Here is a 15,533-nt window from a genome sequence, read left to right as displayed (position 1 = left end):
ATGGTCATTACGGTACGTCCTTTATATTTTTTGTTTTAAATTAAATTTAAATAGATCATCAATGAACGATGTCGTCTTCTTTTCGAATTGCTTGCTACTCTTCAGTGTCTTGTGCTTTCCATTCCAGCAGAAAATGACTTTTTCTTCTTTTTCGTCAAAAACTGCAGTGTCTATTAGAGCCTAGATTTGCCATTTCTAGACACACGCTCAATGACAAAAAGGAGGCTTTTTGAAATGTCCTATATCCAATTAAAAAAACAAATCCGTGTCTAACAGTTTTTAAGAAAAATTTTCACGAAAATCGAAAATGCCAAGTACCCAGACCTGCCTGATCTGCCCGATTTTTTTAAAAAAACGTTCTTAAGTTTCATTGGATGCGGAATAAAAAACCGCAAAAAAAAAGAAAAAAAAAACACACTTATTTTAACTTTTTCGCAGTATTCGCAAGATATGAGTATTCCAAATTTTCCCCTCTAACTTAGGATTTTCAGTCGCAATCTTCTTTCTGCAATATTTATAATCGGATATGGTCTCAGTTTAAAAATTGGTCTTAAAAGCACTGTAAAATAATAAATAAATAAAGTATATTAATAAATAAAAATAAACAAGAAAAGGCAAGGAATCGAAGATATTACCTGCAAAATCATTCACGAAAAGCAGGTTTTGGCCATTTAACAAACAAAATTATAAATGAGAAAGTTATAAATCTTATTTTCCTTCATATTATTAACTAACAATAAGCAATTGTTCTTAATAGCTTTTTATTTTGACTTTAAAGTAAATTAATTTAAATATTACTTATTGATTACCGATATCTTAATATAAGGTTAAGAAATAAGTCTCAAAAGTTTAGTTTTATCGAAACTGCATTTCCCGTTATTAAAGTAAATGAAGAATTAAAATTTCTAAAGATATTTTAAAAGGTTTAAATATAAACTACAAGTTCATTGAAATTATGATTGAAAGTTTACTTTTGAAGTGTTGATCTTATTTTAAATTTTTGTTCTTAAATATTTAAGTTAAGTTGTAGAATACAAACATTCTGGTGAATCTTTCATTTCGCCTAGTTCATCACTTTCGGAAAGAATAAATATTTTTTTTTTCTACCCAGGAATAGTAACGCGGGTAATTTTGACTTCCTGGGTTACTTGAATTAAATAAAAATCTGACACAGGTTACTTTTTAGAGAGCTGCAAAGAAAATCTTCTGTGAAAACTGAATTTTAATAATTTAGTTAAAATGAGTCGAAACTTAGAACCTTAGGGACATAAGAAGAAGGTGTTTCTTTTTGTTTATTTCTTTTTAAAATTAATAGTTTTGTTTATTTATGGTAAGTAACAGATAATCGATTCATTTGAAAATAAAGTTCAAAACAGAATCAAAATTCAAAGAAAAAAAATTAGTCGTGAAGGAGTTAAAAAAAATATTTTTTAAAATGTAAGTACAGAAATATTCTAATGTTTAAATTGGAAGACAACTATCTAAAATATTTAATTAGGAAACGAAGTAAATAAATGAGAGAGAGAGAAAAACAAAGCAAAGATCACTAATTTTTCATATTTCAGAAAGGAACTGTGTATTATGTGTACATTTTTTAATTAAAATAATTTAACATTTTTTAATTAAATTAAAATATTTTAAATAAATAACAATTCAATATTTAACACTTTAATATTATAATAATTATTTAATATTTTTGTTTATTTATGGAAAATACCAGATAATCTATTCAGTTTAAAATAAAGTTCAAAATGGAATGGAATGGGAAAAAAAATCAGTCGTGGAAGATTTAAATTATTTTGTAAATGTAAAAAAAAATATAAATAGAGAATTTTGTGTTTTTAAATTGGAAGACAACTACCTAAAATATTTAATCATAAAATAGAAAAAAAAAGAAAAAAGAAGAAGAAAGCAAATATCATTAACTTTTTAAGCTTTAAAGCGAAGGGAACTATATAATTTTTAAAAATTTTTATTGCATTAGTTATATTTTATTGAAAAAAATATATGTATACAAACATAAAAAAATAATAATAAAATAATGATTTGAGGTGTTTCTGTCTTCTATGTATTTATGTCACTTGAAATTAGAGTTCTGCCCAATTTCGTTCCACCGCTCCGAAATCGTTTTCACCTCGTCCATGAAAAGTTTTATTTTTCTTCCTTAGAAGATGGCAGCGCTCCTCTAGGCTACTTGTAGAATTCTAGAGTTTATCGGCTTGCAGCAGCAATGAGAGATGGCGGTTCTGCCTTTCTTCTCCTTTTATTGTCTTCTGGTCTTGTGTAAGTTCTAATTTTCTTTCTTTTTTTCATACACGGCTGTCTATTTCTGATGTGCATTGAAAGAAAATATACATCGGCATTAATTGATATGAGTTCAATATTCGCTCTGTGCAATTACTGATATTTATTTTAGATATTTTTCCTTAGTCAACTAATGATAATTGCTCATTAAGATTTTTCTTTAATCATTGATGGATATATTATGGGAAAAAATTTCTAAAGAAAACTTGATACAAGATTTATGACTAGTTTCTTTTAGATGCGTTATATTTTTCGTTATTTTCCAATTTAAACAAATAAGTATTTAATATGTATTTGAAAAATATAAAGGGACAATAATGAAAATTATTATTACCAAAAGGAAAATCTTATACACTTATTGATATTTGTCGAATTGTTTTGTTAGAAAATTTTTTTTTATATTGTGAATATTATATTTAGAGCACTTTGTAGATTGTTATACTTGAGAATGACTTATTATTTTCTAATACAATAAAACACTGTTAGATTTTCTAAGAATTTATTACTCATGGGAACTATTGCACATAAAAATTTTTAAGTGTCATTTTTTTTAATAAAATACTTAATTATCTTAGTTTTTAGAAATAAAAAAATGCAGAAAATTATAATTTTTTAAATAATACATGAAAACAATGCGTATTCATTATTTTCTATGTATATTTAAAAAATGTAAAACTTATTTAAGATATCATAAATTATTAATTTCACTTACCAACCAGAGGAAAAAAAACTTTTAAATTTTTAAAAAAATATTTATAAAGATAAAATTAAAAACTTTTAATTTTACTAACATTCTATAATTCTGGAATCATATTATCCATTCTTCAAAAAAGAGATTAAAATATTATCGTTTGTTTTTATATAGGTACCTAATTTGCTTTTATAAAACTTGATTTCATATTTACTCCACTTAGGGTACAAAAATTCGAATTTAATTTTTATTTTAATATTAAAACGGCGCATTATTCATCAAGTTCCAAAACGCTTTTTACTCTGGAAAATGTAATATAAAACAAATATACGACTTAAATATCACACTCGACATTATACGATTTGAGTAGTGGGGGCTCAGAGAATAGAGCGTTTGCCTTCCAATGAGGTGAATCAGGTTTGAATCCCAGTAATGGCTGGTCGATTCGAATTCCTCGCCCTACTTGCACCGACCATGGTACTGGCGAAAAACATCCTTAGTGGTAGACGGATCATAGGTTAGAGTCCCCTTGCCATCAGGCTAACCGTGGGAGGTTTTCGTGGTTTTCCTCCCCCTGTAACGCAAATGCGAGCTAGTTCCAAGAAAAAAGTCCTCCGTGATGGCAACTTTCTCCCAATGCTTGATCCATGAGCTCCTTTGTCTTCTGGGTTGGGTTCAAAATTTCATGACTACCGAGTGGAACATTAGTAGTCGTAAATTCAAAATTAGGCCGACTGTTCAACTATGTTTATAAAATATAATGTTTGGAATTTTTGCTCTAAGTGGCGTGCGGGCAAAGACCTTGTAACAGAAAAAATATTGATGTATAAAATTGATAGATCAAACTGATGAGATTAAAATATTTTTGTCCTTTCTAATGCTTCCAAACATGTTTCTAGTGAACGAATTTAAAATACATCACAGTAACATTTAGAGCCAATATTTATAATTCACTTAAATTATTTTAAGACTACATAAATTTTTGACATACAAAAGAATGAATGAGCCTAAGTTATCGTCATCATTAAATGCTGGAATAGCATTTTGACTTTAATAGTAATTATCATTAGAGCGTGAAAACATTTTGTTATGACCCAACTATAAATGATTTTTGATATAGTGAGTAAATAAAAGGAGTGAAGGGCACTCGACGAAAAAAAAAATTGGTAAAATTACCGTTATGGTAACGACATTTCCAGTAAAAAAATAAATATAATTCTGTTTATTAAAAACAAAATAAACGATATTTAAACCATTTATTTGATAATTTTTCCCTTCATATGGTAAGGGTTTGCTGGAAATTCTGGTTTTCAAAATTATAGTTCTTATTACCACACATTTACTAAAAAATACAAAACTGAAAAAATGGTTTTTATATTATACTCTAAGGTATCATTATAAAATTACCAAATTTTTTCGCAAATTATCAAACCATATTTCGTTGTTAAATGAACCGAAATTATTACCAAAGCTCATCGGTAAAATTACCGAGCTTCTCGGTGTTCCCATAGAGCCAGAAACACGATAAATTTTACCATATTCTGATAGTTTTGATCATACTTTTCTTCTCAGTACGGAATAAACGAAGTGAATAGGTGATTCATAAATAGACAAATGGAAAAGGTTATAGACTTTATACAATTGTTCTACCACATCAACTAGATACAATTTTTATGAATACTTTTATATAATTTAATTTTAAAATGTTCAAGTAATGATTATTTAAATTTTGTGTGCAGGGTTTTATTTAATTAGTGGATATTCGTTTTTATCTCAGGCAAATCATACATGTTTAAAAGTTTTGAAAAACTTTGCACATAACTTAAACTAACTTATGTAAAAGTCCCTAAGGAGTTTTCAACCTTTTAAATGTTATTTACTTACTTTTTAATTAGTAAAATATTGGCCCATGAAAAACGGCAGTTTTTTAAAAAACATTATTAAAAACTAATATCAAAACTCCTAACAGATGTTGTGACAGTACTTAAGCATGTTGTAAGATCGAGAGTGATGGTTTGCAAGCATGTAACTAATCAATAGGTTCAGTGGAAATCGCGACAGGTCTAATTGTAGTAATCTTATTCTAGTTGAAATTAACCCATGTGACTAAAAATACTTAATTAAATGTTATGCTAAATTATTTAAATAAAACATATTATTATCCATAAATTGACAAAAAATTAAGCTCTAAAAATGCCGAAGATGAATATTGTGTTCTCGATATGTAGGTTAATTGAAAAATCTCCATGAAAAAAGCCGCTGTTATTTTACAATGCTCTAAATTAATTTTATTTTTCATTTTATTACCGACCTTGAACAGCCAACCCAATTTTGAGTTCGCGACAACCAATGTTCAACTCGTAATCTGAACCGGATCCAGAAGACAAGGGAACTTCTGAATCAAGTATTATGAGAAATTGCCTTCGTGCAGGATGGAACTAACCAGCTTTGCGTTACATGGAGAGAAAAACCTCCCACGGTTTGATTGACGGCAAGGAGACTCTACCACATGATCCGTCTACCACTGAGGATATTTTACGTCAGCACTGTGGTCGATGCAAGCAGGGTGCGTAATTCCTATCGACTGGGATTCGAACCAGGTCACGTTATTAGGGGGGGGGGGCGCTTAATACCCTGAGCTACCCCGGCTCTCCAAATCAATTGGAAAAATCGCCATTACTTTCTGGCACTTTTTAATAGCAATAAGCTCACAAGTTTAGGCTGATTAGTAAATAATATTATTAGGTTAATTCGTAGCACAATTAACCAAATTAATTTCAGACAGTTTGAAATAAGCCAAAAATAGTGATGGCTTTCTGTGAACAGACTTATTATACCCGTATTATAGGTTTACCTTATTCTAGGTATACCTTATTATAGGTTTCTTGTGATAAATTTAATCAAATATAGGTACAGTTGAGAGTTTTTTCGTGCAAATCCACATAAATCATAAGGCACTTCAGCTGGTTGAAATGAACCTAAAAAATATCAGGCATATTAAAAAGTACAGAATACTTTTCCAATTCACCTAGTGCATTGAGAAATGCTGGATATATTTAGAAATTTCAATTAGCCTTATTTTTCAATTAGCTTACGGCATCGACTAACTAATTTAATTTGGCGTTATTTAATGAAAAAGTAATTTAAGGCATTAAAAATGTACTCTTGGAATTATTTTTCTTGCTTTTCCACAAATAAAAAATTATGTCAAAAAATTGTGAAAAGAAACCCCCTACTCCCCAAAAAAATTTGAAATTTATAAAAATTTAAAGGTATTTAGGGTAAAATCATAAATTAAATTTTAAAAAAATTGTTATCAATAGATTTTCGATGATTTTGGACTATTTTTCTTCTTGTCAGTATTAATTGGACTTAAAAAAAGTAAAATTCCTACCGTAATACTTCACCATAATCTGGATATTTTACATATGCTTATGCAAGATTTTTTTTAAAAATTAATTTTGTCTTTAAATTTAGTTATTTCAATAATTTACAAGTAGGTTTTTTTCTTATAAAATGATTGAAAAGGGTTGTCTTACTAAACAATACTCATATTCCTTCCCCTTTGTCAAAAAAAAAAAAAAAAAAACTCCCACCATTATCTCTTTGGAGCTTACGCAATATTATAATTAACTTTCTACGGTGATGTTTAAACGGATTTAAATTTCAAGAAGTCATTCTAGATACTTGTATGCTTACATAAAAAAAAGTGTAAATACTATTCAAGAAAAAAAACATTAATCAACGTTTGAAAAAATGTTCCTATCTTCCAAAATGAATCAATATTTTTTCAGAGAAAAAAATAAAAAATAAAATTATATTTGCAGAAAAGTGCCCTGCTGAGAATATAACATCCCACATATATGGTCACCCAGATGGTAAATAGAGACTTGGCAGTGATATAAGTGTTCAATTTTCTCAGTGTTTCAAAGCTCCGATCTTCAGTTTTTGCTTTCGATTCGAATAATAAATGCAAATAATATTTTTTTTTCTTTTCGTTTTCATATAAAAAAATTGAACAATTCTCCATGGGTTGACAAAATTTTTTTTAAATTTCGAAGCTATATGGTGGCTAATATTATTATTTTCCACAGATTAAATTCATGCAGTTTTTGATGGTTTACCCTCTTTGTTTCTCAATCAAACTACATTTCGCTAAAAACGGTTTTATCCATATTTCAACACAATATTGGCATCCATAGGCGTATAGTAAAAAATTAATTTTTTTAAATGTATGACTTAAAATTTCTTTGAAATAATATATATTATAAACTTAACTTTCTATTAAGAATACGTTCGGTAAATAAACAGCCATGTAAGGTCTTTTCTAAAATCGCATAATTCTCTTAACTCTCTCCTCTCGAGCGGTTTGCTTTAATCATGGAAGTAGTGTCTAGGTATGGAAAAGTGACTGTGCACTGCACGATGAGATCGCTTTCAGCGCCACCTAGGGAAAAACTGAGAAGTTAGCGTGCCGATATCGTAAACGGTTCAAGACGAGGTCAAGACTTGTTCACATTAATACTTTAAAAAAATGTTACTTGTTATATTTCTGTAAAAAATCTTTATTACAAGATGTTTTTATGTCTTTATTAACTAAGAAACGCATAGGAGATGTTTAAAAAAAATCGGAAATTAAGGTGTCTTGTGGTATGTAGTTGTGGTTTTCTCTGTCCTAAATCAATGATGCTCGACGGCGGGATAGCCTGGTAGGTTGGGCGTTGGGCCCATGTCCAAGAGGTCGTGAGTTCAATCCTCGCTAACCGAAGATTCACCATATTGTAAATGGTGACTGTTGCACGTTAAATCTGTCAGGTCACAAAGTCCTCCATGTTTCCATGACAAATCATACCTCTGGGGGGTACTGAATTGGAGATTGATCTTTCTCCGATTCAGGTCAAAATACTATCTGTGGATGAACTAGTGGATATATGAATGGGTGCGCCTATAAACGGGCAGTGACATATGTGTGTGAGTGACGTCGAATTCTTGGAAATAGATGGGGCCACTGGAAAACAAGAAGTGCATCCCCTATATTTTAATGGCAAACGACAGCAACAACTTTGCAATCTACGTTTCTATTACTAATTTTATAATTTTTTTTGCTAATTTTATTATTTTAATTTTTTACTAAATTTGAAATTTACCCTATCTCATGCCGTTTTCGGGAGAAAAACGTTAATTCTACCTATAGGATTGAATTGTAAATAGTTTCATATTTTACCCAGCAGCCACTTTTCTGTACCTAGACATCACTTTTATAACTATACACTGAAAAAGAAAATCCCATTAAATTTAGGATTTTAAACCGGCAGCTGGGTTGGTTGTGCAAAACCGTAAAGTTTACGATGAAAATCCGTAACTTCAATGATCTTTTACCTTACGAGTACAAGTTTTTTCCATAAAAATTACGATGAAAATTTGAAATCAAACTGGGTTCTTTACCGTAACAAAACAAGTTCTTTCAACAAAAATAAATTTGTTTCCTCTACAGACTTCTACCATATGGGAAAAATTTTTCTCCGTTAAAGTTGCTAAGTAAATCTGTACTCGCTTCAGATGTGAATATTTTATCTCGGCAAAATTTGTATCATCCAGTCATCGGTTTTAATCTGTTTGTGATTAGGATGAAAAAAGGAAAAAAACCGTCTTGTCAACCAAACGGTTTTAAATCGTCAAATATACGGAGAAATTCCGAAAAAGCAAAGGGTATTATTTGCAGTGAAAGCAGTTCAAAAGTCAGAAGAATGTATACGAACTTAATTTGGTACCCTATATATTAAATGACAAAAATTTTAATTTCTGGTCAAAACATTTAAAGAGAAAAACTTAAAACTTTATATATTCTGTATATGTTACTTCAAACCAATAACAATAATTAAAAAAAACTCCAACTCATCAAGCCTAAGTTTTTATTTCTATAAAAATTTCATCCAGCGACAAAAATTGTCTATGCATAAAAAACACCAATATGATGAAAAAGGGTAGAACATATTTGTTTTCACAAAGTGGATATTTCTTTCTGTTACTTAGCACTTTATAGTTAAAAACGCTTTCAAAAAGTTCTGCGCTGTGACTTCAGTTTCAGACATAAAGAATTATATAATTAATATATTATGGAATATTATCTTGTTTCTGTAGAATACATCTTAATAATGAAACAATTGTGCTACCACTTTTTTTCTTTTTTTTTTGTAAAAAAAGGAACCGTCCTTGCAAAAGGACTCTACGCCCAATTGAGTTAAATATCATTAAATAGGCAATAAATAATTAATATTTTTAGAAATACTCACGTATTTTCACTACATAACATTAACTTTTATATATATATCCTTATATATATATTTTCACTACATAACATAACATTAACTTTTATATATATATCCTATTCATATGTTAGATATTTTAATATTCTTTATTAAATAAAATCTTGTTGGTCGTATAAAATATTCTGGCTGCATTCTGTGATTTTATTTACTTTTTTTATGTATTATAAAAGGAAATTCTTATCACGAAGTTTACTATCTTCAAATGTTGAAGAAATCGAAAGAAACTGCATTCAATCATGGTTTATAGAAATACGTGGATTAAATTCTAAATTATGGAACAATCTCGTAAAATCTGAATCCAAATTGGTTTTTAATTAATCGTAATTGTAATAATATATTATAATTTTTTCTACAGACCTCGAAGACTTATTATAAAATAAACGAAAAAATACAAGAAAAATACAAAATTTGTTCTGTTATTCCTTAAGGGTGGTCTACTCAAAACGCAAGTTTTCTCCCTTTTTTTCCTCATTTTTTGAAAGAAAATATTATGGAAAGCTTTTACATATGTTAGAGTTTAATCAGATAAATAATAAAGCAACTAAACATTTTCTTTTCATTACTAATTATAAGAAAAAGCACAGAAAAAAACAGTATATTTATTTTGTTTATTCTCAAGAGGTGGTCTGATTTAAACACAAGTTTTTTAATTTTTCTTTCTCCTTACTAAAATATTCCAGAAATACTGTTTTTTTCCCTCTAGGTTTTAAGAAGAAGAAACATGACATGACTCTTAAACATGTTTTAAAATATTTAATTGTTATTATGTCCAAACACTTGTAACCGTAATATGATTTTTGAAGATAAGAATACTATCTAAAGTAAAGTATATGGATAACTAATAATTTTTTCTCAGTACGGAATTGTCTGACATAATTCATAATTATGATTTTATTTTTACTAAAACAATTAGAAAATTTACAAAATGGTGATTATTAAAAAGTAAAATTTATTATAAATATTAAAACCAACCTATCGGCAAGTTAAAAGAGTATTTTTTATGGTTGAAGAGGTATAGACAGTTCGAGTAGTATAAGCATGAAAGTTGATTAACTTCTTTGAATCAATGATTCTAATAGCTGAAGTAATTCATCATTTCAAATAATTGTTTTTACTCTCATTCGAATTTAATCTGATACACTGTAAAAAATTCCGGATCGAATTTCGGTAAATAATATTGGCATCCTGAGCACACAAAGACTTACTTAACTACAGTGATTCAGTAGGTTTGCAGTAAGTATTATTGTAAAAATTATGCTACCACATATTTTTGTTTCTTAAAAATTTCTGTTAAAAATTACAGTTTTTTTACCGTAATTTCATCTGGATTTTTTTAACAGTGCGGTTAAAATAAGTTAATTCGAAAAACTAATTCAAAGTGATTGATTCTAAAAAAATGGCATAGATCTGTTATCATGTAAAAATGTTTTTTTAATCATTTTGACATTGATTTAAGTTTAAACTCTAATCTATTTGGTTAAAATGGTTTTAATTAATTTATTGCAATCAGAAATACAAATCAGCTAATTGTAATCTTAGAGCTCGAATAAAATCCTTTGAGCTATTTTGACACTGCTTCGAATCAGTTGTACTATTGGATCTTCTGCAGCCTTGGACCTTTTTCAGCCTTTTGTAATTTTTTGAAATCTAAATATAAATTTCAAAATATTGTTTAATATAATCTGAGAGTTTTATAAAAAGAAAAAAACTAAGTGCAAAAGGAAAACCGAGTGCCAAATATAACAAAAATAAGTACAAAATAAAAATAAAAATAAGTGCAAAATGTTAAAAAAAAAAACCCTCACTTACACACATCTTTATTTTGAGCCCTCGTAGTCATAACTGACTAGTCAACGAATCGCATTATCAATCTTTCTTGCTTTGAAAGATGTTAAGAAAGTCATTATATCTTATTTTTATCATCATTATTATAAAACAATCCACAGATAGTCTTCCTCATTCTTTTGAATTGAATCGAGTTGTTAATCATATACGTTTTCGCGTCCATGGGATTCGGACTTCATAAGTAAAAAAAAAGACATTTCTCATGGCAATATTTCTCATGAGAACAAATAATCTCAAGAAAAGAAAAAACACCACAAGAAATCGGTCATCTTTAATAGTATTAATATGTCGTATGTTATCTTATATTGTTCTATGTAAGCCCGGTCTGACCATTGAGGTTTTATACTCAGAAGTTTTAAAATTATTTTACTAAAAATAACGAATGGGGTATTAATTATATAAAGTTAATCACTAAGAAAAAAGTATGGTGAAAATTTCCAAAATATAGTAAAATTTATTGTATTTCTGAGCTCGGTAATTTTTACTGAAAGCTCGGTAATTTCTACTGAAGCACTTTGTAATGATTTTGGTAATATAAACAATAAAATATGCTTTTATATTGTGTGATGGTATGATGATGGTTATGGTACAATTTGGTAACTTTATCTTAATACCTTAGATCCTAGCATGAAAATCATTTATTCGATTAAAGATACTTCATAGTTGGGTATTTTTTACTGAATGTGTGGTAATAAGAACTAAAATTTTGAAAACCAGAGATTCTGGTAAGCCTTTACCATATGAACGGAAAAATTACCAAATGAATACCGTATATTTTATTAAATTAAATTATGTTTTCTTTTTCAGAAATGTTATTACTATAAAGTTCAGTATTTTATCAGAAATTTTTTCTTCTTGAATATAAAAAGTTAAATTTTAATGATTAATGTAATATAATTTTGTAGTATACAATGTTTTTAGGGTTATGCAAAATGATAGTCGTTAGTAAGCCGATATAGGTTTAAGTTTTAATGACTGTTAAAGGGCAAATTAAAGCAAATCAATTGCAACCTCTCTGATGAATGACTTTAAACTTATAGAGTAGAACGCGAGGGAAAATATATTAATTTTAGCTATTTTAAAATGCTGAAGATTAAGGGAGAAGTGTAAATTTTTTTTAAAAATTAAGAAAATGAATGATTCTATCATTTACCTAAATGATATTAAATTTGAGTATCCCTTCAACTAGGAAAAAAGTAACTTTTATTATATAAAAAATTACATTTCTTATATTTCATAATAGATCTTTTAAAGCCCATTCCTTATTTTAATTATTTAATACTTTTCACGCTTGCATTTCCTTAAAGTTTTTATATTTATGCTTTCGTAGTCAGTAATTAATCTTATTTTTTTAAAAACTATTCTCCTTAAATGAGTGAAAAATGTATTTTGAAATCTATTATACTCCTTACAGATCATTCTATTATTTTCCTTCTTTATGGCATATTTTTAACAGATTTAAAATATATTATGATTGAGTGCTATTCATCTAGACAGCTTAAACATTTGATTAAGTATTTTGTTAAAAGACAATTATGGTAAGGGAAATATATTTCCATATAAGGACATTAGTCCTAACCCTGAGGACTAGAATGGAATTTCTGACATTAATCTATTGCAGAGTTATAAACCGGTTTTTATGCAATTGCTGCTATTTAATTCTATTGTCAATCTTCTCTCATTGTTTAATTGTTTCGAGAGCACACTAAGGAAAAACGTATGGTCAAAGCTTCCAGAATATGGTAAAATTTACCCTGCTTCTGGATTTATGAGAACATCAAAAAAGGTCGGTAATTTTTACCGAATCGCTTTGGCAATGATTTTGGTAAATTTAACCATAAAATATGATCTTATAATATGTGATAGAATTTCAAATGTGATAAAAGTTGCTAATTTATCATAATACTTTGAGTATGGCATAAAAATCCTTGATTCGGTTAAATTTATTTTTTATAGTTTTGCATTTTCAACTAAATGTGTGGTAATAAGAACTATAATTTTAAAAACCAGAATTTCCGGTAAATCGCTATATTTGAAGGGAAAAATTGCCAAATGAATGATTTAAATACCATGTATTTTGGTTTTATTAACCAGAATGGTTTTTATTTACCAGAAATGTTATTATCGTACACTACGGCAATTTTAGTGGAATTTCTGTGGGCACAAATTTAAAAAGTTTTTAAGCTATTAAATTATAAATTTTTGCTTTACTATTACAAAGATAAAAGCACTTTAAATAAAAATAAAGCTGTATACAAAGATAAAGTATTCGTTAGCAAAGTAAATCGAAATGATTCCCTCAAATTCGGATCCTAATTTTACTGTTCTACATTTTTATTAAAACATGCAGTTTTCACGAAAAAATTGCTATAAGTCACTAATTTAAAAATTTTTTTCTGAAGGAATTGAGGTAAATTAAGTTAAGAGAAGAAAATTTAAAAATAAGAACAGAGTTAATTCAGTTACTTAATAGAGTTTTTTTATTACCACAGTTGTTAATACCATATTAGTGGCAAATTAAAGGTGACGCAATGTTATGTTGATTATATGGTCGATAAAGATTGCGGTCGAATAATAATATTAATTGCTTTGTAAATTACATTTTAGTGATAATTAGAAATTCAAATCAAGTAACACGTATACCTAAAGAATAATAATAAGTTTATGAAAACTTATCTCTAAAGCAGCGTTAAAAATAAATTAACTATTTTTCACCACCGCCCTATCATTTACAGCCCATAACAATTTTTATGTGATAGTGAAAAGATAATTCGGAGTGTAATTATAACTAATTTTTGTTTGAATCACAGTGAAAGTTCAAACAAAAATTTAAGTAAATGTCTGAATAATTTATGCGTGAAATTTATAATTTATACGTGAAAAACTACCCTAGCAGTAAAATAAGTTGTTCCCTCATTGGACCAATATTCACGATTCTTGGCTCAATATGGGTTCCAAGGGCCGTTATTTTTCCTATATTGGCGCTATATAGAATTGTCAGATTCACCCGACATTTTACAGCCACTTTACAACCAATATAGGTTCTATATAGAATTATCAGATTCACCCGACATTTTACAGCCACTTTACAACCAATATAGGTTCTATATAGAATTGTCAGATTCACCCGACATTTTACAGCCACTTTACAACCAATATCGGCCTTATATAGAATTGCCAGATTCACCCGATAATTTATACTTATTATTCTGCCATTCTAGGATTAATATTCAAAAATATTGACTTCTCAAAATTGGTCTCTTAAAAGGTTCGTCCAATTGGTTCATGATCTTATAGGGCCTCATGTTCTGAAAGGACAAATTGATTCCTGTTCTTATAGCTCAACTGAGGACAAGGTAAAATTATTGCTGGGGTAATTTTGTATAAAAAATAACTTATTTTGTCATGGTTGAGTTGAATATTTTTTAGAAGTGAATAAACAATGAAAACAAATTTCCAAAGTCAATAATGCGAAGGAAAAAAATGAATAAAAAAACCGATGACTAAAACGTATAAGTTTTTTTCAGGCTAAGTAGTTTTTGGAATTCTTATTTTCTTCAGGAGAGTCCGTCTTTCTTCGTTAGTCAAATAAAATTTACAAAAATAATTTCTTGCCTAGTTCGGGCAGAAAGTGCTAATTCAAGAAACCAGTCACATTTTAATTGAAAATAAAAAAAAATTTCAAAAGAAAATTATGAATTATTATCAGATCTGGGTGAAGCAAATCTGAAATTTGCAAAATAATAAATTATCTGTTAGCAAAATAATAAATGTGGTAAAGGAAGTAATTTTTAAAAAAAATTTTTGATGAAAAAAAAAAGTTGAATGTTTTTGAGGGATGAAAACCTTTTAGAAAGTTACGAATGCAAAAAATAGATATTTATTTTTTAAAATTATATTTTTTTAAAATTATTGTTATTTTCTTCTGAGAAATCATTTCACTTGGTTAGTTAATAAGAGTATGAAAAAATATGACTATGACTTGATCAAGAATCGGGGTTTAAGTGGCTGGTCATATTTTAAATAAAAATAATCTTTGTTACAGAAGATTATCAGATATGAATAAAAGGAGTCCAAATTTCACATCTTGCAAGAAAAATAATAAAAATGTTTTTAAAAAAATACATTTATTACAGAATTTTTAACTAACAAAAATAATGGAGTATTTTTAAAAAATAAATTGGTTGGAAAGAAAAGCATTTTTCTAATTCAAAGGAAAAATACGGAAAAAAATAAATTTTTTTTTAAAACTCCAAATTGTCTTTCCTGATAATGAGAGAATCATATTTTCTTTCCAGATATCCTTTTTAATTCAAGTTACCTGTTACATTTTAAAGGAGAATTATTTTTTTTTCTGTTTAAGT

At 27.9% G+C, this 15,533-nt stretch overlaps 1 protein-coding gene across 1 annotated transcript in view; it reads left to right on the top strand.

Annotated features, from left to right (window-relative positions):
- The first annotated feature begins 2,136 nt into the window (after positions 1-2,136).
- The window catches only part of LOC107451400 (uncharacterized), an 84,388-nt gene continuing 70,991 nt past the window's right edge, over positions 2,137-15,533 (top strand). The window contains exon 1 of the mRNA XM_016067475.4: positions 2,137-2,283. Within this exon, the coding sequence (XP_015922961.1) occupies positions 2,238-2,283 (46 nt within the window). The 5' untranslated portion in view covers positions 2,137-2,237. The remainder of the gene's footprint in view (positions 2,284-15,533) is intronic.

Source organism: Parasteatoda tepidariorum, chromosome 3 (genome assembly GCF_982258835.1).
Source record: "Parasteatoda tepidariorum strain Cologne lab strain chromosome 3, Ptep-v5.0, whole genome shotgun sequence".
Taxonomy (NCBI): domain Eukaryota; kingdom Metazoa; phylum Arthropoda; class Arachnida; order Araneae; family Theridiidae; genus Parasteatoda; species Parasteatoda tepidariorum.
Note: the sequence above shows the minus strand (reverse complement) of the source record. Positions and strands in the feature narration are given on the sequence as shown.